Source organism: Motacilla alba, chromosome 10 (genome assembly GCF_015832195.1).
Source record: "Motacilla alba alba isolate MOTALB_02 chromosome 10, Motacilla_alba_V1.0_pri, whole genome shotgun sequence".
Lineage (NCBI taxonomy): Eukaryota > Metazoa > Chordata > Aves > Passeriformes > Motacillidae > Motacilla > Motacilla alba.
In genome coordinates, this window is record NC_052025.1 from 17,515,759 (window position 1) to 17,540,406 (window position 24,648).

The 24,648-nt window shown below is 47.3% G+C and overlaps 1 protein-coding gene across 2 annotated transcripts in view; it reads right to left on the reverse strand.

Moving 5' to 3' along the window:
* ADAMTS17 (ADAM metallopeptidase with thrombospondin type 1 motif 17) overlaps positions 1–23,105 on the reverse strand; it is a 159,133-nt gene extending 136,028 nt beyond the window's left edge. Inside the window, exons 1-4 of one of the 2 annotated variants that reach the window (XM_038146789.1) lie at positions 22,718–23,105; positions 21,790–22,118; positions 12,869–13,034; positions 1,969–2,141 (exon numbers count right to left, since the gene is read on the reverse strand). In XM_038146789.1, coding sequence (XP_038002717.1) covers positions 1,969–2,141; positions 12,869–13,034; positions 21,790–22,118; positions 22,718–22,787 — 738 coding nt within the window. In that variant the 5' untranslated portion in view covers positions 22,788–23,105. The remainder of the gene's footprint in view (positions 1–1,968; positions 2,142–12,868; positions 13,035–21,789; positions 22,119–22,717) is intronic. The other variant, XM_038146790.1, reaches the window with a different exon arrangement.
* Positions 23,106–24,648: the final 1,543 nt, after the last annotated feature.

Below are 24,648 nucleotides of genomic sequence, written 5' to 3' on the forward strand. Positions count from 1 at the left end.
AGCGATGCCATCTATGTGTTTGCCTATCCTTATTCCTCACTGTCTTTTGGTCTTGCCAGTCACTCTCAAGCAGTTTCCTTCAGAGGCCTGAAAAATGTTCCTATGAGCGTGGGAATGTAGGTGGCCAAGGGAGAGACCCTCCCACTGCCCCTCTGAAGGCTGAAGAGCTGAAACATGAATTCAAATCCTATCAGACACCAGAAAAAGCTCACACCAGTGAGCCCCAGGAGCAATGACTTAACAGTGGGAAGCATTTCAGCTGGACCTTGTACCTGAGATGTCACATGAACGTGTTCCTCATCCAAGAGTCCTCTTCCATATGCTCTCTCTGGTGTCCAATAAAGGGGTGAGCTCACCCTACAGCATCAGAACCCAGCTTAAAAACCCATCAGCCTAATCCATAGGAAACTGACCTTCAATATTTGTTTAATAAATGGGTTTAGAGAACCCAGCCCATCTATGAGCACCTCCCCACACAGATTTATTCACACCTGGCAAGCTGATGTTGCTGAGATGTTCTGCAGCACCTCAGCCCGGACAGACAAGAGGATTCAAAGATCTACAGCCATCTTCTGTTTAAGACTTGGTCCATCAGTCTGTTCATCCCTAACAATCTTCACAGGCTGAAAAAGCTGCACAACACAGGCATCCCCAATGGCCACAGTGCAATCATTGACCTGCTGGCATGAGGATCATCAAAAGAAACTGCAGAGCTACAGTGGAGCCCCATCAAGTGACAACTGTCAGAGCACACTGAGAGGCAAAATAAAAGGTAGGGGAAGGGACACAGAAAAGCAGCTCATTAATGGAAAAGACCAATCAAACTCCCTACTCAATCAGCCTCCAGGAGGGCTCCCTCACATCAGTGCTTGATGAAGGAACACAAGACCTCTTAAAAAGCTGTTGTTCCATAGCTGGTTTATGCTGAGCATCCATCTCTTCACTGGGAAGCATGACCAGGCAATTACTGTTCAGGACTGTTATTTTTCCCCAAGCCAATTTGCTGCTCATAAACACCAGCAGAGCACAGTGAGGAGAATGAGCTGTTCCTGGATATTACAATAGCATGGGCAAAGGGATATGAGCTTCCTCCAAGACTTTCTTGTGCAAATGCCTCTGTAAGGACCCCTGCAGTCTCTGAGCAGAGCTTTCCATGTCTACATCCAATTTAGCCATTACCTCCTTAGTGGCACTGCCAACAGCTGAGTGAGCATTCCCTGTGGGAGGCTTTGTGTTCCCTTATCAGCTGAGCCAAAAGGCCCCACTACAGGGACAGCTCACAAATTAATACCCACACTTCCCATGAGCCTGCAATTTCCAAAGATCCTCCTCACTCCCAAAATATATCCCTCAGATTTCTAGAATGATTTTCAAGCCCAACTCCATCAACTACTTATAGGTATGATCAGCACCACTTCATGAAGCCCTGGGGTGGAAAGAATGGGATCAGCCAGCAGTTTGGTGATAAGTTTGCCAGATTTTCTACATCAAGGGTAGCAGTCATTTTCATAGTGTAAAAATCAGAGATAAAAATCATTGCGGACTTAAAGCCAGGTCTTCTGCTGGAAATCAATATGACTGCTGGCTTTAACTGTCTATACAATGACCCTACCTCTCGTGAAACAAGTGTGCCATAGGAATCTTTAGGAACCCAAGACACATGTCAGACAAGACCCTCCTCCAAGGTAAACCACAGCAGCACCAAAAGCCTGGTAGAAAACACCACTCCTGAACCACTATTTCCTAAGTGAAAACTTGCATTTTCAGTTTTAAAAATGGGTTTTATTGTGGCAATACCAGGAATAACACAACTGGAGAAGAGGCACATAACACAAGAAAACCAAAATCTTTTCTCATACCCGAAGGTCAAACCAGTTCTTGATTTCTGCTACCAAGTCAGCTTTATCCTACCCCGCATACATCCTGCTTACTTTTGTTTCCTCTTTTGAGAGTGAAGTGCCTACTTACCATATTCATAACGGTGAGGATGAACCTTTGGGCAGCCTCTGCTCCGTGGTACTGCACCATGTCAGCATCGGCCACCACCAGCGTCTCCACCGTGTACTCGCTGGTGAGGCGGATCGCGTTCCTCCGCTCCCGCCAGTCGCTCGTGGCCTTCACTTTCTTCTGTCTCTTCTTTTCTGAAAAGTCAAAACGCCTTTTAAGGCTGGCAGATCATAATAAAACACTCCCAGCCTTTTCAACAAACACTCTGGTGTTTATTCAGGTTGCAACAATCTTTAAATGGAAGTGTTCTTGGCTGGGTAAAGAAGATGTTGCATCGCAGGTACGTCTGTGCCTCTGGGTGCAGAGAGCAGCAGATGGTGTGAAAACAGGGAGGAGGATGGGAAAAAAACATAAGTTCAGGAAAAAGAAAAAATTAACTAATTCAAATAAAAATGTTACCGATAAGTTAAACTTCCCTTCCTCCCAACTAAAGGACTGATGTATTTATAATTTGTCTTCTTCTAAGGTGAAAAGTGAACTCTTTTTCACAGGGAGATGTGCAAAGCAGCTGAGGCATGACCAAAGGAGAAATTAAGTTCAGATATGAATTCGAACCTGCTCACTTCACTGCAGCCACAAAATTGTGTTCATGCTTTCAATTGCAAAAAGAAAGAAGCAAATGAAGTAATTAAAACAAATTTATTCTTTCAATAAGAAACAAATTTCTAAGATTCACTGAAATGATCTCTGCCTACTGTTCAGCCTGCGATATACTATGGATACTGACACTGCTATTGCTATTGATTTTTTCCTGTGGAAAAGGGAACAGAACACGAGTCCTGAAACAGCACAAACACAACATTCAGTGCAAAACTGACATGGGACAGAGCCTAATGGATGGTCAGACAAATCCCTCTTATGTCACACAACACGTGCTGCTCATTCCCCAGAGCAGAGAATCACTTTTTAATTTTCTCTAGATTTACCCTGAGACCCTCTCTGAGCAAAGCAGCAGCCAGAGCTGAGCTGGTGTTCACTGATCCTGATTTTCCACAGCCTGTTTACCAGCTCCCTGACATAATTCAGCTTGAATTTCCCTTCTTTCCCAGATCATCAGCTTTCCCTGGCTGACCCTCCTGCATTCAGGGTGACAAACTCCATCAGCTGCAAGCCCCCCAAAGCCCACCTGAAATGGACTCCCTGCCTTCACCCATTCATGCATTTTCTGCCTTGTCAATATGCACATTTCACCACGTCCATCCCACCTCCTCATTCCTGGGTTTCTTCAGTCATCCGGTACAACTCTGCACGTGCTTTTCTGCCCAAGGCATCAACTGTCAACACTTGGTACATATTTTAAACTGAGAAAACAACCATGAAATTTGATTTTTTTTAAGAGAGTTTGGTAATATCCCCCTGGGTTGAAAGAGACAGACAGGAGTCTACGGACAAGAAAAAAAAAATAAATTGGGGGGTGATCATAAATTATGGAAGCTACATGCCAGCAGCAAAGATGAAAACAACCAAGTTTCAAGGCCTGTTTTTACATAGGCTGCAGGACAGCAACAGAAAAAGTGCACAATCATGGCAAAGCTGCCCCAGAGCAGAGGATCTCTATAATAAAAATAAAATAAAAAAGATTGACTATACAAGAAAGAAGGAGAGCTGAATGCACCTTTGATTTCCAACTATGGGATGGAGATGACTTCAAACTCCTGTGGAGCAGCTCACATGTTTGTGTGTTATTTCATTTCTTTCTTTCCATTCATTTCCCATCCCTCCCTCTGCACAGCAGCACGTCTGTAGCTACAGGTAGTCAACATTATAATTTAAATGCCAAGGAGAAATCAAAGAAAAAAGAAAAGGTGAATTACTTCAGTAAAAACACTGACATTTTCAGTCTTACTGCTATCAGTCAGAACCTTCCTGAAGACAGCAGAATTTCCCCATCAAATTCTTATTTTGGCAATCCCCTAATAAATGTTTTCAGGTGGTATAAATATCATATCAGTAGAGAAGTTCTTATGAAGGGGCTAAGCCTTGATTCAACTAAGTCTCGGCCTGGCATTGAATGAGCTGTGTAAAAAAGTTTAAGTGGAAAGAAAAAATTGGACTTCTCTGGGTTTTCTCTTAGAAAACTCTTTTTTGATGGAAAAGAAGACATTTGTGTCAGAGGAGGAACTGACTCTGCTGGACTGGAGCTTGCACTCTGGGGAGAAGAGGTCATGCCATGGTCATTTGCCAGTGTGGTCCCTCCTCCAGAGGCAGGTGAAGGAATTGGCGCCTCTTTGCAGCAGAACAAAACTCTGCAAGCTGTGACTTCTGGAGAGCAGCAGCCTAAAGGGACTCCTGGCAGAGGGCTGGGCAGCCTTACTTCACACACAGCCTCTGGCCTCCTTTCCTCCTGTGGACTGGCTGCTTTCCACAGAGGAGCTGGGATTGGAGGATGTGTGTGGAAAACCAGCACCCCCCCAGGCTGCCTGGAAACGCAGCCAGAGTGACCTGACAGGAGAATCCAGGCTCCTGCTCTTACCCTCACCTTCCCACTGTCCAAGTGTAAATTTACCTGCACTTAAAACAGGCAACAGGACTCGAGGGAGCCCGCAAAGAGCTCAGGAGGTCACTGCTGAGCCCTCCAGAACAGGCACAGCAACACCAGCTACTTAAAAAAAGAGAGGTTTTCCAAGTTTGTAGCTCCTCCATAGGGTAAATTGTTTTATCATTTCTGTCCACTTTCACAGTGGACATCCTCCTGCCTACCACAAATGCAAATAATTTTCCAGAATAATCAAGCACATGGAGAAAACAAGGCATTTGTATGGGTGAACCACAACAAAGAGAAAGGAAATGCACATGTCCTGTATCACAGATGTTTGATGAAGAGAAAGATCCAAAACTAGCAGGAAAAATCCTCATTAAGTGCATTTGCAGCTCATACCTGAAAGTGAGTCAGTTTTATGGAGGTATCAAAAAAATAAAAATACCCCATCTCTAGAGCCTCACTTCAGAAACAAGCCAGCACAGAGAAGTCTCATTCCTGCCCTGCAAGATTTATGGACCATGGGCAGAGAATCCCTCCATGAGTACATGAAACCCCAAACTAAAATAAACATCAGCCATTAAACCAAGGATTAAGTGCTTGGTGGATTCTTTATTTGAACAAACTGATGTTACAAATTTTGTGGTGCAGATGTCAAGTGTTAGTGTGAAGGCATAAGAGGCCATAAACCACAGGCAGGAGCTGTCAGAGAAGTTTACATTGCAGGGAGCACACAGCACATGATTTTAGGAGTCAGGTGTTCCCTGCTTAAGAGGTCAGAGAATTTAGTATGAAATATGAGCTGAAACAGTCAATCTACAACACAGCATGTACATGCTGCAGGTGACTGGGCACAGGGGACATTACTCCTTGGCCAGTCACTCTGACAGTGTGTTATATAGTCTGTTGGGCCAAAAAATCCACAAAATTCAGGACTGTGAGGTAAAGGGAGAAGGGTGAAACACCCCCAGATCCTCAGCAAAAAATGGCTGTGACACTGCACAAGTTCATTAGGTGACTTCCATTTACCCTTGCCTGGCTCACCACCTCCAAAGCCACATGATCACACCACGTCCTGCAGTCTTTGAAGTCTCCCTCAGAATGGCAAGAAGCAGAGTCCCCACTGTGATCAGAAGCACAACAAGGCTCTTCTGAGGCCTCTGTAGAAAACTCCTGACGTTCAGTGCTTTTTATGGCAACTCAACAGATGTGCAATTCCAGAGCAACCGCCCCAAATGACCTTTTCCTATTACACACCAAAAGCACTGTCTAGCACTGTCTGGCTTTTGGCAGATTCTTGCTGTAAGTGCAGAGTCCTTTCCTGTTCCTCCTACCTCCCTTCCAAGTGCATTTCCCAGACTCATCTAAAAGCAACATCTTCTCCTATAGCCTTCCACTATTTTTCCTGCCTAATCTTTCCCTTTGTAATTTTAGCTACCTCACTCATGTTAAACCCACTGAAGGTTTCTGGATGCCGTTCAACAAAAGCCACAAATAAAAGTTAAACTGCAGAATCCTTTCTGCAAGGCCAGATTTCTCCTTAGAAGCTCTTTTCTATTGCTGCCTTAAAAACCCTCTCCAGCTCTTCCTCAGGAGCCCTTTGCTCCCTTCCCTCCTCCCACGACCCCTTTAACATCTACCCATACCCTCAATGGAGGGCAAGCTCTGTTTCACTATGTCCTGTAATTTCAGCAGCATAAAAAGGAAGAGAGGGCATCCAAGTGGGGCAAACAGCTAAAATTAATTCTCCCTAAGGCCCAGGAGTTTCCAGAGAACCTCTGAGTGGTACTCACATTAGGCAGGTTTTATTAGCTTCACCTAAAAGTAAAAATCATCACCTCTCCAAAGCAAAATAGAAAGAAAATGGAGATCCTGCACACAAACCAGCCTAGAAATTACAGAAAGGAAGTCCTTGAGATGTCTTCTTACTACTCAACCCAAAACCCTCTGTCACTGCTGAATTATCAGAGGGGCAGGATGCCACAAAATGTCCCCAGTACCAGCAACAGGACAGAAGCACCTCTCAAATGGTGATTAATGGGAGACATGGAGCCCCTTTGCCTCTGCCAGGATGCAGCACAAGAATTATCTCTGTGCCCTGGCCTGTTGTATCTCCACCAAAACCTTGGATTGTCAGATTTACCACAGCCAGCTGATGCCAGTGGATTGCCTGAAGTTCAGGAATTACAAATGGTTGCTTATTGAAAGAGCTGATTACAGACTGAGAGCTGTCCTCTCATTTTTAATGCCCTGTCCTACAAAACTGCATCTCCAATTTCTCTCTGACTGGAATGGCAGACAAAATCAGGCATCAACTGCTAGGAAAAATTATTGCAGAGCAGAATGATCAGTTATTCCCTAATTCACCTTCCAAAAATGGCTTTGTTTTGCTTTGGGGTTTTTTGTTTATTTTTTTTCTCCCAAACAGTCACTTTCATACCAAATCACAAGTTCATGACTATTTCTCTGGCAAAGCAGCAAATGAGAACTTGAGACAGAAGTCATGAACTCTGAGCTGCATCTCAAAACACCACAGATTTTACTGCAAGGATTGTTATCCAAGTTAGTCTGTGGCTCAGACACATCAGTTAAAACCTTATTCTTCTGCAAAACAAACTCAGTCATCAACACAACTCATCAGGGCTGTTTCAATGGCAGGTCAGGATAAGCACTGTGATCTCTGCTCAGTGGTTCAGTTTGTCACCAGGATTCAAAGATTCCCACCTCCTGGATTATGCACACCCATCTCCCATGGAAAGGACACTTTCCTGGTGGCACAAACAAGGACTCATGGCAGATAAAGAAAACTATTTAGTGGTACAGGAGCAGGCACAGTGAGCATGGCTTGAGCTATGGACAGTGATAACATGGAAGAAGCAAAGACATCTAAAAGATGAGCAATCTACCTTAGTCCAGGAACCATCTCTCTGCTTTTCTAACCAGAATGACCATGGAATATCCATGAACATCCCAAGACAAGGACAGTGGACACTGACCATGGAACTCATCACCACCTGCCAGGCTGGATTTCACTGGGCTCCAATGGAAACCAGCACTCAGCTTCATCAGGAACCAAGCAAAGGAGCAGCACAGCTGCTCTGGAAGGGGAAGAAATCCATCCACTATGTATATTTACATTTCCTTTTTGTGTCTCCTTTTTGCCTTGACAGCAGAGGGAGAAGAACCTGGAGTCCCTCACATGCCTCATGATCCACACTGAGGGAATCATCCAGAACAGACCTGCAGTAAAGCCTCACTTGCCACGAGTGAGGTAAAAAGACACTTCTGAATGTCAGACTGCTGCAGGAGGCTGCTGTTTATCAGCCATGAGGAAACAATCACAGGCTTGCAGGGAAAACCCAGACTCCCTGTCAGGAAGAGAAGGGACCTGGAAAAACCAAGGGATTTATCCACAGAAGTGAGACAAACTCCCATGGGCAAAGTGCCGAGTTCCTGATACAGGGAATCCTCCTGTGCTTGCAAACACTTAATCACATTACATCTTCTGTGGAGCCCATTGTTGAAATCCTGCTTTAATTCTCCAACAGCTGCTTCCTAATATGGACTAATACAGGTTGCATTACATCTCTCTATTTTTAGAGCACATGTTTTTGGCCATAACAATTGCTCTTTCAGGCCAAGTCAAACCTGCAGAGAAAACACAGCTAGGAGACAATGATTAAAGATGGGGAAATGCAACGTAGCAGTAACATGTGTTTAAGATTTATACCTGTCCAGGGAAAGCATTCCCTACATTTGATACCTGTACACCAGCACTTACCTAAATTATTACCAGCTTTGATAAATTGTTAAAACAGGTTGCAAAGCAACTATGCAGAGAAGCAACACCTTGTTATTTTGTGAATTAAAATATTGATCTTCCTGCTATTTCACTGTATGTGCAGCACATTTGCATTAAAGGAAAACTGGTTCATTTAAACTGACAAAAGGGTTTAAAGCAAACCCATATTTAAGAGTAATTTATGAGGTCTATATCATGAACATGAAATAACAACCTTCTGTCCAAAGACAAGCTGCTCTCTCTCTTGCTCCTGGACTGTATTTTATATCAAATCCTTCCTATGTAAGGAGACTTTAATACATCACTGGAGACCTTTGGAGAAGTTGTAACAGAACTTACTTTTCCTGAAGAAACAGAAAGTTTTATGACATGGTTAGAGGAGATTCCTATGCTTTCACAACATGCTTTGATTCCGTCTTGAACATTGATACTTTCTCAAAATCAAGAAAAACTGATTTTTTTTCCCATTCACAGACTCTGATGGCGAAGAAAACATGCAAAATATGTGTCCAAATCTCAGTAAATACTGTTGTTCCATGACAGTTCAAAAAATAATCCATTTACTGCAGCTGAGGCTGTGGTGGATATTGTCACATGGAAACAGCTTTACTGTATGTCACAAGCTCAGAGACAGGGCAATGAAAGAAGCTCTATCTCAGGGGCTGGGCACTGCAAAAGTCATGTATGATGCCTTAAAAGAGATCTTTCTCTCCTGCCTGGCTCTTCTGCAGGGAAACTCTTACTTGTATGCATTAAAACCTGCAAACAAAACTCCCTTTGACTGCACTCTCTCCATAGCAAAACCACTTCTCCAGGACCTTTGACAAGAAAGTTGTCAGAGCTGGTCTTTAAAATGAGAGCAGGGTGTGACAGGAGGTTTGTGCAGATGCTGCCCAGTGTCCAGAGATGAGAAGTGTCTCACATCACTGGTGTGAAGCTATTTCCCATGTTCCTCACGACTCCCTGCTCAGAGCAAGTGAAACCCAACCTTCCCTTCCTTCCCCCTCATTGCATGTGCACCTGGAAACCTTTTAATAGGTTTTCTGTTTGCCTCACAGGGGCTCATGTTCATGCCTGAGCAGAAATGTGCATTGTGACTTGAACTCTCTCTCTCTCTTGCAGGATGACAGGTGATAAAAATAAAACATATTCACATATCATATGACTAACAATAGCACCTGGCCCATGGTGATGGGATCCCTCCTTTGCTGCTGGAGCACTTTGGAATTCAAACAAAGGAATTAAAACATCAGCTCTGGGATTTGTTTTAACCCATTAGTAGACACTTTCAGGTTCAAATCTCAAGGATCCAGTCATGCAAAACCTTAAGTACTTTCCCATTCTTGACTACAGCCAGATTAATCCTCTTATACAGATTATTCCAGGAGAAATTTGGCTCCCACAAAGTTCTCCTGCAGACCTAAAAATAATTTTGAGTGCTGCAGGACATGTAACACCACTCAGACTAAAGGAGTTGTTTTAGAGATTTTAACCACCCCTTATCAAACCCGCCTGATGGCATTACCTGGCCCCAAGCCACTTTCCCCCTCCCAAGGCTGGGGTCTGCAGGGAGAGCACCACATCTCTGGGTGGAGCACAGGGCAATGCCCTTGGAAAGCTGTGCTCTCTGTCCCCCCAGCAGCACTTCCTAATTAAGTTCATTTTGCTTTCCTAAAGTGCTTTCCTGCTCCTCCTCCAAATGCTCACACTTTAAATCACCAAGCACCTTTGTTTTACAAGTTATTAAGTTCATATATCACAGGAAATTTGCCATTGAGCAATTTAGCCCTGTTTAAATTTTTATGACATGATTAATAGTTAGCATTAAAAATTCAGCTGATGTTTTGTTCTTTGATTCCCAAATAACCACAGATTATGCCAGCTACCTCTGAATGATAGAATTTTAAGAAGAAAATACATACAGAAGTGATTCTTGTGTATTCAGAAAATAAAAGAACAGCAGTAAAGGACTGAAAAATGCCCAAGCATGGCAGTTCTGTGCCCTTGAAAAATACTCATTTTATACTGTATTTACACAGACCTGTCTTTTTCTGTCTATGTCATTCTACAATGCAGGGTTTGTACCTAAATGTCTGGCATAGAAATATCCCCATGTATTTACAACCTCCAACCTCTCCTGCCAAGTTTTAGTCTGAGTGAGCTAAACTTTAAGCCACTGAAAAACAACCTCTAGTACAAATCTGACCAGTCCATGTTGGTGAGTATCACTGTAAAGAGACCTTTTCCCAGGAGAAACTCTGGAAGCACACCCCTAGATGGCCACTTCCACACAGTTTTATTAGAAATGGACCTTTTGTGTGTCCAGACAGGATTAATTTTTTCGTTTCTAAACTCCTTGTGCACAAAAGTTAATCCAAAGCAGACAGGAGGCAATTAGGTCATTAATGTGCTAAGCCTATTAACAGCCGTGAGTTACATTTCTGTCCCTCAACAATGACAAAGATCCAGGGGTCTGCCTTTAGCTGGGAAAGCCCATGAGCAATTGCATTATTTTAGGACAGGGCTACTGCCAAGCAAGGCTGGGCTCCCTTCTTAGCACAGCAAGAGTCAGCACCCAAGGGATGGGAATTCTGTTCCCAGTGTAGCAGTGGCTCCCCAGAGGCCCTCAGGAAGCAGGAGGTGCCACTGGAAATGCTCTTTTATCAGTGTCTTCTTTTAGTAGCTTCATGCTCACTCAGCTCCTCTTTCCCTTTGTGATCCCATGTAATCATTACCCAGTGTCTCCCCAGTTTCCTTCCTTTAGTTCCTCTTCTCAGGGAGGGAATTCCAGTTCTGCCAAGGACAGGGAGCATCCTGCCCCTAGAAAAAAGGTCAAAAGGTTCAGTGACCAAAGGGTGAGGCTCATTTCCTGGGCTGATTCTGGTTCAATTCAGATTTTAGCTAATGGCTGTCTCATTTTACAGTGTAAGAATTCTGAAATGCATTTTCTGTGACCACAGGGCTGCAGCATCTACAGAACTTGGCTGGGAAATCACAGCAGTGCTGAATTCTGATGTTTTCTCTGAAAAGAGACATAAGGGATCTGTAACTGTAACCAGATCCAAGATTTCATTCTCAGAGAATCAGAGAGAAGGTTGGCTTAGTCTGAACCCCTGAGAATGATAAACCTGCTGAACTATTAAGAGCTCAGCTCCACACAGGAGAAAATAAAGGCCCTGGCTGCAGGATTTACCAGCACCCAGTGTAGAAGCAGGCACAGGTTGTTTTGCTGGTGCACAGGTCTGGTTAAACACAAAAGCTGAGATACAAAGCCTTACAGGCAACTTCAGGCTCCCGGTTGCCTGTTCCAGTGAGCTCCTTCAGGCCTCTTCACTGCTGGTCCCATAAGGAAGCTTTTTGTGCCTCCTGTTGCTGCCACCTCCTTCCATGTCCAACAGCAGCCCTTGTCCCTCAGCACTCAGCTCTTCCCACACCAGAGACTCTCACTCCTGTGCCCAGGAAACCTCCCAGCCCTGCTCCCCATTTTGCCCATTTGGCAGCAGAACCCACTGCTCCATTTATGCAATCCAGCCAGGAGAAGGCAGGAGAGGAATGAAAGGAGCAGAAAATACAAGGACACTGCAACCTAATGAAGAGATTTCACAAAGTTCATAAAAAATACCCCCTCTGCAACACACCCAGAGAGAATTCCAGAAAGGATAAATTCAATTGCTCTAAAGAAGCCAAAAAATAGTTTCTATCAGCTGGCAATTTGACTGTGTGGCTTTGAGAGTGGGAGAAGACAGGATATGATCAATGAACAGAGTTGGCCATTTTCTCTTGAAAAATGATAGCAAATTGTAATATATGATATAACAGCTGCTTTATCAGATAGAGCTTAAGTTTGATGAGTCAAACACTAGGCAGAAAAAGCAAAATCAAGCTCCTAGTTTAAAAAAATTCACCTTGCTGAACTACATCTGGTAGTTCCAAATGCACACAAGCCCTTACAAAAGCAATTTAAAGCCATAAAATAATACAAAGTGTGCTCAGTTGACCCTGATACGGATTGTGTACTCTGCTACACAGAAGTAAGAATGATGGCATGAGAAGCTGAAAAAGAAAGCAGATTGCTTTGAAAGACAAACTGTGCATCTCTTCCATCTCCAGATATCCCTTTATCCTATTACGAGCTGGATCCCTGGATTCGGACTCCACAGATGATAGTTCTGATTAAATTCTATCAAAGCAGGTGGAATGATGTTTTCCACACTCTGAAATGTGAGGATCACCACTCTATTCCTGCCTGCTCAGCACAAGTCCAGTGGAAAGGCAAGATGGAAGAGTCCTCATCAACACTGACTTCAGTTAAAAATCCTGAACCTTGGCTGAAAACCCAGTGAATCCCTCCCTGAGCAGTGGTCACACTGCAAGATTAGAGCAGAATTTATCATCTCACAAGTCCAATGTTACAGCACGTGCCCTGACAACCTCATGTCTGTGATGTGACTCCTGCCTGAAGCAGCAACAGGATTCACTCACACTTGCCATCCTCCACCAGCCCCAGCTGCCCAATCACCAGATTTACAAAATACAAGCAGAATTCCCATGGCTGCTCTCTGGAGCCACTCCAAGCTCACCTGCTACAACCTTGCAGTGCTCCTCAGGGCCCTGTGGCCTGGAGGGATGGCCAGGTTTGGTGGATCGTCTCCGCCTGATGAAATGCTCCTTCCCACTGAACGAGGTCTCAGATGCATTCACAGGTTGGATCAGCAGCTGCTCTGATCCAAGCTGGATGTAGCCAACCTGTCCACAAAACAGAACAAAAAAAACCCCATCAGTTTGGTACCCAAGCCTTGTCTATCCAGCCCGGTCTGAAACCCAAGTCATCTGACTGCAATTATTTGCAGTGTGAGGAAATGATGGGATTATGGTTGTGTTCAGCCTGTGTAACACAGACTCAAGAACTGCTTCTCTTATTTATTTTTATTTTACCGAGCACTATTTAGAAACAATTCACTGTACATGCACAAAGAAAGGTGGGGATTCCTGTCAACACTTTTACTTTCCCTTCCTCCTCTCCCTCCAGGCACAGCCCCACAAATATGTGTGTTTTACAAGATGTTCAGCTCACATGAGGGCAAATAAATCCTGTTAACAGAAATCCCTTCAAAATCACCTCTCCAACTGCCAGGATTGCCCTGCTGTTGAATGACATTTACTGTCTCAGAGCACAGAGGTGACACTGCCTGCACACAGGAGGCCCCTGTTGGCAGCACCCTCACAAGGAACACTGAGTGAACTGATGCAAGTGTGACTTGCAGAGCCACACTGCATTTTTGGGACCAAATAGCTCTTCTTGACTACATTAAGGGCCACACAGTCAGCTCTGCTCTCCCTGCAGGCCACGGGTTGGGTTTCAGAGATGAAGTCAGGAATGGACTGTGGTACTGCCCCAGTGTCAGGATTTTCCATCCCTGGAATAAGTGACACTAGGAGGGCAAAGACCCTGCCTAAATAACTCCATAGGGTCCAGGTCAGAGCACTAAATCCTTGCCTTCCTTGCACCAAGTCCAGACCTTACAGCAGGGCTGGCAAGAACACCTTTGGAAGCCAGCTTCTGGCCTAGGAGAGCCCTCCTCTGTTCACGACCTAGAGCTTTTAAGGTTCTTTTATGCTTTTTCCACTCCTTTTCTGGCATGAAAAGAAGAGAGTGAAAGCAAAGTTATCACCTTAAAACTTAACAAAGCCTCCAGGTTTAGTGATCAACACTGAGGTTGTAACATGTTGCACAAAGTGGGTATTTACAAAGAGGAGTTCTTACTTTTTGTTGCACTAATCCAGTGATTATTTATATTGCAATTAAAAGGCTCAAAACACAGCTCTGCCATATACCTCCCCCTTGAGAGAAGTCTTGAGGTCTGATTCAACTTCTGTGAACAACAGAAGGGCTCATCTGGTCTGCCAGGATTGTGCACCTGAGAGGTAAAGGTGCTTCCAGAGAGCTCCAACACCCATCCTGTACATAAAAAGAGAGGCCAGGCTTTCCTGGTCCCCCCTCCCCACGCTCCGTGCCAGCCAGGCAACTCTCCAAAGAAATGCTCTGCACGTACATCCAAATGCTGTATGTTCAACAGCTGACTGTACTAATATGATTTATAATATACATTACATACATACTGTATATTGCACATTTCCACACCTCCCTGCCAAGTCCGGTCCTCACGTACACCCAGGAAATCCCTTTGGCCCAGTATTTCCAGCAAGAGGAATTTCTGCTAGCAGAAATGAGAGCTCTCATCCTTTGACAGCCACACGAACTGAGCGGCACTCGGGGTGTCTCAGGAAGGGTCACTGATTTCCAAAGAGAGCTTGGACAAAAAGAAAACTGTAAAAGTTGGTGTCTCCCCTGGGCATGGCTGCAAAGCACAGCAGAGACAATCAGTCCCCTGTCTCTGAGGAGACAAGAGACACCTCTCTGGGGGCCTTCCAAAGGACAACTTGCTCTTGGGGCAGGGGAATTGCTTAAGGATAAAATGCCTTGGCACTTCCTACACACGGAGAAAACCCAACATTATTCCTAGGCCCTACAGAATGCTCACCAGTTTACAAGACCCCCTGTGCCCTGGAGCGTCCAAAGGGCTGTCTTTTCACTTAAATCACAAGTTGGACTTTGTCAGAATTGCTCCAGAGACAGCAAAAGCTCTGGTGACTTGTTCTTCCAGCCTCCTTTACGATGTTCTCCACTACTTCCCCTCCTTGTTCCAATCTTCCAGCTGGGAGGTAGCCCTAGCCCCCTTTTTTAATATAGTTTTTAATTATTTAGAAGAAGGGTTGTAAATCTGGTGCCATGGTACTAAAAGCCACACCAGAGCTCCTGACAGACTGCCAACCATTTCAGCTGGTGCCAAAAGTATGTAAGAAGAAGTCAGTTTCATCACCACCCGACATTATCCCAATTTTCTGGCATCAAGAGTGAAAATAATTTAAACCATTGGAAAAGACTTATGTTTCACATTTGCTGTGGAATTGTGAAACCTATGGAGAGCAAGAGCCATGAGTCTTCACCCTGGAATACGTTGGGAAGCATCTCAAACTCAATCTGAAAAGGCCAATAAGAGTTTCAAGCAGGAAGGGTTTGCAGGATCAAGCCTGTAAAGCATCTCCAGGGAGTTAAAAATGTTAAAAATTCCCCCAGACTTGCCAGGTGGGTTCTGAAGAGTCCCCAAACCTGCTGGCCCAAAGGAGATCTTTTGGACCCTGTAACTCAAATAGTCTGGTCATTATTTTGCTTTTTCCATAAGAAATGCATTCTTCATTTGCAACCCTCAAATTCTCCAGATCCTGCCCTGTGCTAATCCCAGCATGAGAGATCAAACATCAGCCCTGAACAAAGGCTCACTGCTTTTCTTCTCTTGTCTGAGCTGAGGGACTGCAGAAGGCTCTGGATTTTGAAGATAAAGAAGTAAAAGTACAGAAGACCAGGTAACCCTCAGAGCTACTTTTCCCACATCTCAGGAAATCATTCCGATTCAGTGAAATGCTTTGGATCTGCCAATTTCCATTTGCTTGAGGAGATGCGTATCAAAAGTTGGGATACTCCCTCCCATCCTTCTCTCCCTGTGGGAATCCAGGATCTACTGCTGTGCCAGATCCTGGGGTAGCTGAATTTTGGGAAAAGCTGCCCAACCCCATCATCCTGGAAGACCTGAGACACAGGAACCCAAAACTTCAGAGGAGTGCAGGAGTTCACCATCATGTGCATTAATTTTACAGTTGGTATGGCCAGACCGTGCAGCTGACAGAGCCCTGCACTCTGCTAACGGGAAAGGCTGGAATGATTTCAGCCTCCAAAGGCAGGCAAACTGACAAACTGGTTAAAACAAACAATAATCCACACTTCCCACTACGGCCCCACTCACCACCGTGCCTAACAGTGGCAAGATCTTTCACATTAAGGATGTTTCAGATCCTTATTTTAGAAGTCAGCTCAACACTGCTCGCCACCAAAACATTCCCATGTGCTCTTATCCAGGGTTTCACACACACAGGGATCACTCAAGCAACCTGCTCACTCTGTCATCTACTCTTGTACTACTCCTCTGCTACAAATCATCTTCCAGTGGAGCTTTTCTTGGGCTAAATGACAGCAGGGAAAGGAGGAAGGTCCTCACACTGGAATGACAGTGGTAGCACAGCCTGTGTATGACCCCATCCTGCCTCCTTGGCTTCACTGCTCTGTCCCTGTGCCCTGCTAGTGCTGCTGGAGCTACTGCAGCTCCAGGGCTTGCTCAGAACAGGGATCCAAATTCTCAGTGCTCTCTGCACATGGTTCTCGACCCTCCCACATGTTAATACTCTCCAACAGTTACACTGTTTTTCCAGCCCTTTTTATTTTCACAACATCTTTGAAGGAGATCTGTGAAATGCTGAATCTTTAACAGATTTTTCTCTTGCTCCTAAGTGTTCATTAGTTACATACATAGAACACGCTGAAAAGAGAACAGATTTAAACATCTGACAAATTCCATCCCCTTCTCAATTTCTCAACTGTTACGCTGTAAATCGTTGTTTAACCATTTCCTCAAAGTTAAAAGGAAGTTAATGTTTAAAGTGAAGAACAAAACAACCCACAAATACAGTTTAATAAACTTCATGTGGGTTTTAGTCCCACCCTTATTAACCATGTTTCAGCTTTGCTTGGTTATTATTTAAAAGTGCAATTCAAGCAAATTGAAAAGAGCTTTAAATTAAGTCTTGCTCCAGAGTCATTTCAGGTTTATTCTCAGTTCTGATAGCAGAACATACCCAGGAATATCTGCCCTGGCCTCCAACTCTGCTAAACAAGGAATCCCCAACATGTTCTCCCTCTTGTCCACTGTGGAAGAGGAAAGAAAATCCCAGCACAAGGAAACCCAGCACAGTAATTTTAAGAGATTTAACTTTTCAGCTCATGGCCCAGCTATGAATGAATGCCAGACAGCTTCTCTCCCAGACAGGAGAGTTCAGTGGAGCTGAAGGTTTCCTCAGGGGAAATTGTATCCTCTTTAATCCCCGCACGCCTGCTCTGCCCTGCTTCCCACAGCAGCAGAAGCTCCTGAGTCACCTGAAGGGCAGCACCGCCCTGGTGCAGGCAGAAAACACTTCCCTGGCCAGGGATGGAGCTCCCTGGGCTGCAGCATCTGCTCTGCACCAGGCACCACCTCCCTCTGCAGTGAAACTGGCTATTCACCAACCAAAGGTACCTGTGGCACAAAATGAGCCACCAGGGAAGTGCTCATCTTCATCACTCACTCGCCCCTGACACCCAGACCGGCCTCACCCTGACAGACTGCAGCCTCTTCTGCATCCTTGCTCCTCTTCCTCCCAAGGACAGAGCAGATTTACTGTTCTACCAGGAGTCCTTGGAGTTACAGCTCATTTCCTAGAGGCTGCAGTCCAACCTGCTCAGTTCTGCCCTTCCAGACAGTATCCAAACCCACACCAGGACATCCAGGTCCTGCAAGGCACTTACACCCACCTGGAAATCAGGGGGACTTCAGAGACCTTAGAGGAAGAAGTCCAGATGGACGCTTTTATCAACTTGTCTAAATGCACACCCTCACAAAGTTTATGGATGGTCCCAAGTGAACAGGACACACCTGAATGAGGAGCCACCATTCAGAAACATTTTAACAGGCTGGAAGATTTGTCCACCAGGAGACGCAGAAAGTTTAACAAAGGCAAGCGTACACAAAGCTTGGAAGAAAAGAAGCTCTCTTCTTCTCTGAGTAGATTGTATGAGACATTACTACAAAATATTTAGGCTTTTCCAACATCCAGTGTGCATCTCTTCAGGTGTAGTTTCAATTAGTCTAGTCCACCCTACAAGGAGAAAAATCACTGTTCTCACTCCATGAGCCCTTGCAATGTGCATTATCCATTTCCACCAATCCAGTCTGCACAAGGAAGTTCAAAGGAGACAAAACTGGGGTGAAAATGTTACATGAACTAGCCTAAACAGGAGGGAGGCACAAACTCTTCTCTTACTTCAACTGAGAAGGGTAAGCCACCTTATTTAGAGACAAGACAAAGAGCAATCCTGAACCCAAGATCAAAGACTCTGGATTTTAAAATGGAAGAGAAGTTATTTAGAATCAAACCTCTGCCTCTAAATGCATCCCAGTGATTGTCACCTTTTGGTTCCTGAACAGTTTCCAACAGTTTCCTTTCATTTCTAAGTATAATGCTTATTTTGACATGGACTCACAACCCTCTCAAAACTGTAACTGTTTCCAAAATATAGGTACAAGAAATATGAAAAGCCTACACCTGCTCTAAGGGCCTGATGCTGCAGTCCAGCACTTCAGCATGTGACCGTGACTCAACTGTGGCCTTACAAGGCTGTAACTTTCCAAAAAACAAAGTTCCTGTACTGGCTGCTGTCTTCTAGTGATGGCCCCAGGGGCTGCAGAGCTGCCTGTGAGTGCCCAGCAGCAGGGAAGGGCAGCACAGCCCTGAGCTGTGGCCAGAATCCAAGTGCTGGCACAGCTGCACTTCCCAGAGGCCAGTGCTGCCAAGGGGAAGGCAGCAGCACTTTCCAGGAACCCTGTGCCTCTGCCTAGGCTGAATTCCCAGCTTGTCACGAGGAACAGGAGGGCTGGAGCATCCTCACACCAGGCACTTTAGCTGTAGCTCAACGGTGAGACCTTGGGAACAGCAGATCTTACCTCACTCTGACCTCACAGAGCTCTGAGAGCACGGCCACCCTTGCTAAAGCAGGAACTGCAGCAGCCACACACTGGTTAACAGCAACATCTGCCAGCAGAGCTTAAAAACCAGACCCCAACCTTCAGATGCCACACTGGCAATCTGATACCATCACCAGGAAGCAATTGCTCAGTCTGGCTGCAGCTCAGCTTTCGTGCCACTGTGTCAGGGATTTTGTTTTTACTAGAACTCCACTTGCCCTGATCATTTTATATCACTTTTGGTATGATTTATGGCATGGCTGAGAATATGATTACAGCAAGGCCTGAGCCAGCTGGAGATCAGGACACAGCATTACTGCCCACTCTACTTCTTAGCAACCAGCTTTTCTGAGGGAGATGTCCTGATCACACAGTTAGAGTCCAATGAGCATTCCCCTGCTGGAATTTTCAGGAAACCCCCCACTGCAGCACCAGAACTGCTCACAAGACAAATGCCAGGACAAACAGGCTGCAAGGTTTCCACTACCCAGGTCTTTCCTCTAGCCCAGCAGGTCTGGCCCATGTCCCACCTGCGGAGCTGCTGCTGAGGGCAAAGCTTTCCTGCAGCAAACAGGGCTCAAGGAAGCAATGGGAAAAGTTTTGTGGGTTTTTTTTGTTTGTTTTTTTTTTAAGTGATGGTCTTAGTATTTTTAATTGCCAGATTAGAAGGCAAAAAAATTTGGGCTCTAGAGTCACCTGCTCTCAGGTCAACTCATGGCAGATTAAAGACTTCCTAGACAATTTGGGGCAAAGTTTTGATTCCTCTGATCCCAGAAAACATCTTACCACTACATTACACAGCTTTCACTACAGGTATTGCTGGTTTAGTGTAAACACTGCAAAAGGCTGTGTAAACACTGAAAACAGCCTAAAATGTGACATGTTTCATGTTTAAAGACAGACTTAAGAAACCAAAATGGCCCACTCAGCTAAAATAAGAAGGTTCATCTACATGGTGGTATGGATTATTTCAATGAAACAATTTCAATAATTAATGAGGTTCATCTTAAGTTTACTTTCATCCATCTTAAATTTAGGCTAATCCTCAAGACACTGGAGTTTTCTGTTCTCTACTTTTGAGCTCACAAGGGTGTTTCAACTTCAACTCACTCAAATGTACCATGCACCTGCTTTTAGCCCTTTCCCTTCCCTGGTGATTATCTGAATGAAGAGGATGAATGGATTCCTCTAACAAGAAAGCAGAATCCCAACAGACAGAAACACCTCTCTCTCAACACATCTGCCCTCTCAGCACTGCCAGGACCAGGTGCACAAGCAAAGGCGAGCAGAGCTTTACCAACACTGTCACTAACACAAGGGGCTTTGGCACTAACCAGCAGCTTTCACACTGATCCCAGCTTGATCCAGCCCAGTTATGTCAATTTAGCCATTGCTTAGAATTGCCATGATCCAAACAGGTACTGCAGTATTGCTGCTCAGCACCTACTCAGCTTTTGCTGAGTAGTGAGCTAAGACTAACCAGTCTTGTCTCTTTTTCAGCTTTCCTACTGGGAATTTTGCCAAGCTTTTTCACCCCCTCCTCCATTCCCTGATCTCAGGCAGTTAATACTGTGCCTACAACTACATTCCTCTTTTTTTAAAGGTTCCTCCCCTGTTTGTTTGTGCTTTCCAGCTTTGGAAGCCCAGCAAGATTAACAAAACACGCCTGGTGGCAAAGTCGTAGAGCTGTTAGTGATTTAAGGCTTGAACTAGAGATATTAGTTTTAAGCTGCCCTCGGTGGAACTCAGCTCAACATCCAGGGCCACTCAGACCTCAGCATCTCTGTTCGCTGGGGTTTCTTTAATCCTGAGGCACAGCGCCCTCAAATGGCTCTAGAACGAAGGCTGGAGCCCTGAGGGCAGAGCATGAACTGCTTCTCACTACGGTTTAAGGACAAATCTCCATCATCAGGTCTGTTCTGACAGGCACACCTCCCAGGACCATCTGCTGGGAATCACTGCCTAATGCCCCGCCGACTTCCTGAAGTAATTTAAAAGTTATCAACAATAATTGCAAACTACTCCATGTCTTAAGCATCTCAGTCTCCACCACCGAGAAACTTTCTGTCCCACACAAGATCACCTGCTCCTACCAGGATGCTCAGAGGAGAGCCTGGCCCTGCAGAGCCACCTGAAACTACAGCCTCGGGCAGAGAAATCCTGACACTTGTGGTGGGAAAAGCCCCCGAGTGGGACGTTCCTGTGACCATGCTGGGGCACTGGCTGCTCCCTGACCACAGCTCCCAGTGGACACCCCAACACCGACAGCAGGAGCCTGGGAAGAGCCAGCTGCATAGCTGGCATAGGATCAAGCCAGGATGGCACCAAATCACCCCAGCGGGACACAGCCACCTGCTCCATGGCTGGGGACAGCGACACAAGATGTTCCCTCCACCAGGATGCTCCTCTACAGCACCCTTGGGTTCTGCCACCCACCCACAATGGAACTGCAGGGCCTGAGGCCCTCAGGGATGGCTGAGGCAGCTCCACAGGGAGAGCCAGGGTGGGCAGAACACCCACCATGGGACAGCGGCGGTGCTCGGCAGGGGCCGGGAGCTGAGGGGACAGCGAAGCGAGGGGACAGGAGGGTCACCTCGCTGAGGGCAGGTGAAGTGCAGGCATCCCACCTCATGGGGCTGACAGTACCCAGCCTGAGCAGGGGAGCGGGCCGGGATAGCAGCACCAGCCCTGAGGAGGGGGTCGGGGTGGGATGGCAGCACCAGCCCTGAGGAGGGGGTCGGGGTGGGATGGCAGCACCAGCCCTGAGGAGGGGGTCGGGGTGGGATGGCAGCACCAGCCCTGAGCAGGGGAGCGGGGTGGGATGGCAGTACCAGCCCGGCGCAGGTGCTGAGGGAGGCAAAGGAGTCGCTGCGGTTCAGCGCGTGTCCCGAGTAGAAGCAGAGCCGCTCCCGCGGGGGCCGCCGCGCTTCCCCGCGCCGCCGCTCCACCGCGAAGCCCCGGGCCAGGAAGCGCAGGTCGCGGTGGAGGTGCAGGTACAGCTCGGCGCCGGCGGCGGGCAGGCGGAGCAGCACAGCCTCCTCCTCCTCCGCCGTTGCCCGCCGGCGCCGGGGGCCGCCGCGATCCCCTCCGGGCGGCAGCAGGTGGATCTTCTCCAGCGGCACTCGCTCCGGGATCACCACTTCCAGCTCCGCTCCGCCAGCTGCAGGCGAGAAGGAGAGAGGCTCAGGCGCTCGCACCCCGGAGCCGCGGCCCGACGGGGCGGCCGGGGGCTGCGGCACCCCCCGCTCCCCGGGACAGCCCCGCGCTCGGGTTTCAGCGCAGACAGCCCCGCGCTGGAAAAGCGTGAACGGGCTGCGCAGACAATGGAGCCAGCGGAGCACGGCGATTTATTTCTCTCTATATACACATATATTAGAGACAGAAGCGTGCAGGGAAGAGAGGAATAGAGCAAACACTAAAGCTACTTGTATCATTAAAAAAAATAAAATATATATAGCTCAGACACAAGCATCGCATTTCACCAACCCCAATAAAAATCTGCAGGGAGAAGGGGAAAAGCAGAGCGAGCCGCAGCAGCAGCCAAGGACAGTCAGCAGCTTTCCACATGGAACGCTACAGCAGCAGCAGGAGGACAGGAAAAGAAAATACAAAAGCCTGGAGCAATTCATCCCGCGGGCCGGGACCGCGGCCACGCAGGGGATGCGGTGCGTGCCCTGCGCTCCGCGCCCGCACGCTGCCCGGGACCGGACCCTGTCAGCGCCGCCGGGGAAGGGGAATCGGGGCGGCAGGGAGCGCTACCTGTGCCGGCGTCCAGTCCGCAGAGCAGCAGGCAGGGCACGACGAGGGGCAGGAGGCAGCCGTCAAACATGGTAGTGCGGCGGCGGGGCCGAGCGCGCAGCACGGGGACGGGAGCGGGGCCCGAGTGCGCCCTGCCCGCCCTCGGCACCGGGGATCGCCGCGGCGCGCGCCCGGCCACGCCCCCCGCCGCGGCTCCGCGCGCCCATTGGCGGCGGCCGTCGCCGGGACGCGCCCCCCCGCTCCCCCATTGGCTGCGAGCCGGCGGCGCCGCGCGGGGGGAACGCACGTGGGCGCGGGCGGCCGGTAGGGGGCGCTCTCTCCTGCCCCGGCCCGGGCCGTGAGGGACCCGCGAGGCTGCTCCGGGACCCGGTGTCGGTTCGGGACCCGCCGAGCCACCGGGAACATCCCGGCCGGGCAGGGGTCTGACGGGCGGCATCCCGCCGCTGGGCAGCCCAGTCGTGTTTCCTTCGTCTCCCTTTCCTCATCACTAATTGAATTTAGACACGGTTACGGCGGCTCGCTTGAGAAAGGCACCCATTCCTTTCCCAGCGCCAACCGCAGTACCAGTGCCAGGGCTTGGAAGACCAGGAAAAAAAATTAGGTTGGCAATATCATAGAATGGGTTTGGTTGGAGGGCACCAGAGAGGGACATATGGTCCAACCTCCCTGCTCAAGCAGGGTCATCCCAGACCAGAGTATATGGACACGCACAGATTTTGGGCAATGATCCCACATACCCACTCATTGTGTGGATGAAAATAAGGAACAAATGCAAAAAGCTTAAGAGATGTAAAAACTGGGTTTTGCTACCAATTCCCATTTTCACTGAGGTCCTGCAACTGCTGGAGTTCTTTCCCACCTGGCTGGGCCATATCCTGCAGGCCCTCAGCTGTGCAGGGATCAGGAAAACTCAGTTTGGACAGGGGCTGCTGAAAGCAGTAGGGTGACTTCCAAGAGCAGAAAGCATTCCACTGTGTTTGGTGGGCTTTGGATGGGATCCTGTGCTCCTGGCATGGTTGAGTCATGGAAAGCAGTCAAGACCCAACCTGTTAGCAGCTTTAAATTGTGGTGGCCCAGCAGAGCTGTGTCCTAGAGTTTAGACTTCTGCAAAAATCTGCAACTTTGTTCCTGAAATTGTAGAAGAATTCAAAGGAAGACCCATAAAAGAGTGTGAATGACTCTGGCAGATCTCCCTGCAGCACTCCATGAGAATTGTCCGGAGCCGTACTGACAGCAGGAATGGCTCTGAGTTGCAAACAAGTGGAATTAGGTTTGGAAGCTCATCCCAGGGTGGGCAGGCACTGGGGGAGTGCGGAGAAAAGGGTGTTTGGCACTGGGAACAGGACTGGTGAGAGACATGAGCACGTTAACACCATTCTGTTTCTTCCAGGCATTGAACAGGCAGCAAAACCACATTTTCTTAGCGAGCTGCTCCTGTACAAGGAGAGAGGCTATTTGAGAGTCAGAGCCTTGGAGCTGCCTCCAGCTCTTCACCTGTGCTTTTCCCAGGCACCAAGGGATACCCCATGGCACACCACGGGCTCGTGTAGCACCTAAGAAAGCCCTGCCCTGCACAGGGCCTCTGCAGCACCTTATGGACACAAGAGCATGTCCCACCTCCTGATGTGACCTCAGTCACACCCCTCCTCCCTCCAGTGGGGTGGCACCTGGAGGATGTTACCTGTGGTCAGCATCAAGAGCAAAACTGGGGACCTGCAAGCAGCTTCCAGCAGGCAAAATCAGAGTAAGCCAAGACCTATGGCTCAAACTCTTTATTTACATGAGATCAGATGAGTTTTAATAGCTCTGTGTTTCCCACTCTGCTCCTAATAAGAATTTACCAAAGCAAAGGGACTGGCCCAGACCCATTCAAGTGAGACAAAATCTGCCTTGCTCTGTGTCAATAGTGTAACATAACACAGAAAACAAAA